This window comes from Aphanomyces astaci, assembly GCF_000520075.1.
Source record: "Aphanomyces astaci strain APO3 unplaced genomic scaffold supercont1.120, whole genome shotgun sequence".
Lineage (NCBI taxonomy): Eukaryota > Oomycota > Saprolegniomycetes > Saprolegniales > Verrucalvaceae > Aphanomyces > Aphanomyces astaci.
The window spans coordinates 29,325-33,145 of NW_009798383.1; the positions used below are offsets into that span (position 1 = coordinate 29,325).

General features: G+C 44.3%; 1 protein-coding gene across 1 annotated transcript; it reads left to right on the top strand.

Annotated features, from left to right (window-relative positions):
• Positions 1-1,466: 1,466 nt before the first annotated feature.
• On the top strand, positions 1,467-2,251 carry H257_17803 (hypothetical protein; the record flags this gene model as incomplete). The annotated part of the gene is made up of 4 exons (XM_009846746.1): positions 1,467-1,640; positions 1,739-1,821; positions 1,870-1,966; positions 2,237-2,251. The coding sequence occupies 4 exons, from the start codon at positions 1,467-1,469 to the stop codon at positions 2,249-2,251; spliced, it is 369 nt and encodes a 122-aa protein (XP_009845048.1).
• Positions 2,252-3,821: the final 1,570 nt, after the last annotated feature.

The following is a 3,821-nucleotide window of genomic DNA, read 5'->3' on the forward strand; positions in this document are numbered from 1 at the left end:
TCACCTAACACAAAGCACATCTACCTACGCCCGGCCGAAATTATGCCACACATCACCAACTACTACGTAGTATATATATTATTTTACCAACTGAACGCAGCCTCAATCCAAGCTATATTTTGTACATACATATAATAGCGATGTAAGCCATGTACTAGATTTGGGGGGCGGACAGGGGTTTTTATTGTGACGTATTAATTTGGTGCTTTGAAATACATTATTAACAGAATATTTGAGTTTATATGAATAGTAGTTGCGCAGCCCTAACTTGATCACTAAGCCCTTCATCGGCGACTCGAATCCGATTGTTCCCGTAATAAAAAATATTCTACGTAACGATACTACCGGTACCCCGACAAACAAGTGAAGTCTACGCGTAGCTCACTGTAAGGTGGGGGAAATAGGTAGTTACTTGTATATTGATTAATGCTTCGAAAAACTTCGACGTATAAGGAACATTTGTAGTTGTCAAAGTATATTTTTGTGTTCGTGTATGTCACTGCCACAAACAGTAACTGTAAGTCTAGCGAATTAAAAGCACTTCAAATAAAACAAGAGCATCCATCCGACAACGCTGTGAAGCTGGAGACACAAACAACATTAACTGACATTGCTCATTGACATTGTCAAATCGATTCGAAATTGGAGCCACCAGCAGTACTTACTCGAATTACTACCTGCGATAGTACAGCTTACATTGAATATAAGTTCTGTTTAACAATACTAGTAGGATAAAAACTTGTGGCCATTTGACTTTTTACTGGTGGTCACCGAAAGTGTCAATGTGTTGGTGTTTTGCTCGTGGTTAAACGCTGGAACTTAACGAGAATTGCTTGGGCATACGGTATCTAGGCTCATGAGTATCGACGCGTAGGCATTCGAACTGTATGGTATGACCAGCACTACAGCTCACAAAGTAAAACTCTAACACGATTACCTTCGCAAAGATATAGGGCCCACGGCATGTTTGCTTGTTTTACGTTAGCTATGATGGAGTGATATTCCACTTACTGGGCTGCTTGACTATGAAGCAACAATCCAGTAATGCCCACTAAGTAAAACTCCACCACACCATTTAACCATTTAACCACGAGTGATGCCCCATGTTTAACTCTACCTGAACACATGAGCATAACCCCAAAACACCACTAACTAGTTAGTGAAAAACTGCCTCCCCTACAGTACGTAGCATTCACCTTTATTGGACCCTTTACGAATGCAATACGAATCCCTTTATAATCCGATTTTGTGTTATATTGGTTTTAGACGGGCTATCCATTTCACTCTCGGCAAACCAGCCACACGCACGAACGCCCTGGACAAGTCCGTTGTACAGCACGCCATCTACAAGGTGCAACGTCACTTTAGTCATTCAATCGTGCAATAAGCGAGCTATGTATACTGTAGTCGATCCATACAAGACACAACTCAAGGTACACAAGTGACCAAGCGTCAATGATTAAGACATGACGTTCCCCGTCAAGATGGCAGTCACGACCGCGACCGGACTTTTCCAAGGCACGGCGGCGGCAACCGTGGCCGAGAACGGACCATTCACGGACGTGGTGGCAGCTGCCATTCCCGTGACCGGGCCATTTGCGTGCACAATGGCAGCTGTTCGTGACCGGACCATTGTGGAGGTTAGCTGAGTCAAAAGGCAATGGTAAACACACGTATAAACCTTTATTACGGAGCTGTGATGATTTGCTTCTTTATTAAATCGTACACGGTGTGGTAGGATATGTCGTCGACTCGCCGCTTTGTAGGGGAAACTCCAGTGGCTGCTGAAATTGCTGTCCAGATGCTTCTCATTCCTGTCAGGTACACCTCGCTTCGCTGGGCCACCGTCATGTTGATTTCAAATTGCAGAGTTGTCGTTGTGATGTTCAAAATCAAATCAATCACTCCTGTGGCTTTGGAAAAGTTGACCCTGTCGCTGTTTCTGGGGAAATCTTTTCGCCTCAAGGTGCGAAATGGAGGAGTATTGTGGGCTTCGCTTCCACTCCACCACAGAGTCCACAAATCGAACGTTTTGGTGCTGGGGCATACCAAATTGTTTGTCCTTTGGACTTGAACGGGTTGGTTGGGTCGTTCATCATGTCGAAGTTCGGGAGTGATCGCTCGACCAGGGGTGTACTTGAAGATGCCGACCTCAAATCCGCCAACAGTTGATGCCGAAGGAGCTCAAACGAATCGTGCATCATCCCAATTGTTACTGGGGTTGAGTCACTTGTAGGGGCCCGGCCGCTGATCGCCATCGCCACACTTTCGGGAATATTGTCGATTTTGTCAAACATGTTATTTTCAAACGTTTTAAACCCAGTTTCCAATTGGTCCAGACGGTTAACCAGGGTTACGTGTGGTGGCACACCAGTCGCAAACATCCCAGTAGCACGATTGGCCACGACGCCACCATGAACTCGTTTGGACAGGCCAATAAAAAAACCAGAGCGCCAAATTGGGGACAGAAAGAGAGGGTGGTCAGGACTCAATGCCATTTTCAACCAGCTGTGGTGGAATGCCAGTGACGCCAATAGGTATGGCACCACACATCGGAAGCATGCTGGATAATCCGTGGCGTACCCAGGCACTACCGTCTCCCATTCACCAAGTGACAAAGCAGGTGCTCCAAAAAATGCGGGGGCAACGACGCAAATGTGCTTGATGTCAATGGCAAGCCTATAATTCATGAAAAAATCGAAGTCATAATTTATAATCTAATGGCAAGCCTATAATTCATGAAAAAATCGAAGTCATAATTTATAATCCAAAGTTTGAATAATTTGTCCTTTACCTGTCGCAGCACGTCCAACAAATTGGTCGCCACCAGAGCCTTCAAAAATGTACCGCCCTTGCACACTTCCAAGGCTCCATCCCGCACGAAGCCAAATCGAGACTGCCTGTGGCCCACCCGGTGAGTTGGACAGTGCTGTCGCAACATCTTTTCGGAACGAATGGGTGCCAATCTCGGAAATTGTCATCCCCATTGCCAGTATTTCTGCTTCGTTCACAGAACAGACTTTAAGCAGCCACCTCGAAAATCGGGTTTGGGCCGTTGCTCCAAAGACCAATTTCGTTCGCTGGCCAGACGTTAAACCTCTCGTAAACACAATCATCGCAAGGCTAAATTCAGAGGTTGCACATTTAATATCACGTAAATCTAAATTAAATCATGGAACAGACCTCAGAATTGGGCATACTGCCGGACTGGTGGGATTTGCGTAAACATGCTTGGGAAACAGAGCAGCGCCTTCTTGGTCACTTTTTGTCCGGCCGAATTTGATCAACATTGCATCCCCTAATTTTAATCGGTTTACATCTGAATTTACACTAATATAAACCTACCCTGCCACGTGAAGTTGTCGAAACAAATTGACACTGTTGAAACTGAACGCGCCATCAAATTCCAACAAAACACGAGAAACGTATGAGCGTTGATTGCCAGATTGTAGTCCGTTGTCGACGACAACACAACGTTTGCCAAATAGGAGTAACCTAAAATATAATATCGAAAATAATTATTAACGTGACGGATCTGTGATTTGCCGATTTTGAGCTCCATTCAATCGACCATATCTGGCGAATTTCAAATTATCTCGAGCTGAAAGTTGCAGTGCTGAACTCGCCTTTTTGAGCTTTTTCTCATCGTTCGAATATAAATCAAGTGTAAGAGTTTGAATCAGGGCAAATAAAATGATAAAGTTAGGCGCTCAAACAGGCGATCGGTGATTTGCCGAAATTTAACCTTGTATTCAGTATAGGAATTTTAAGGCTTCGATGATACAAAATTATTGATTTATAGAGAAATATTACATGTATGC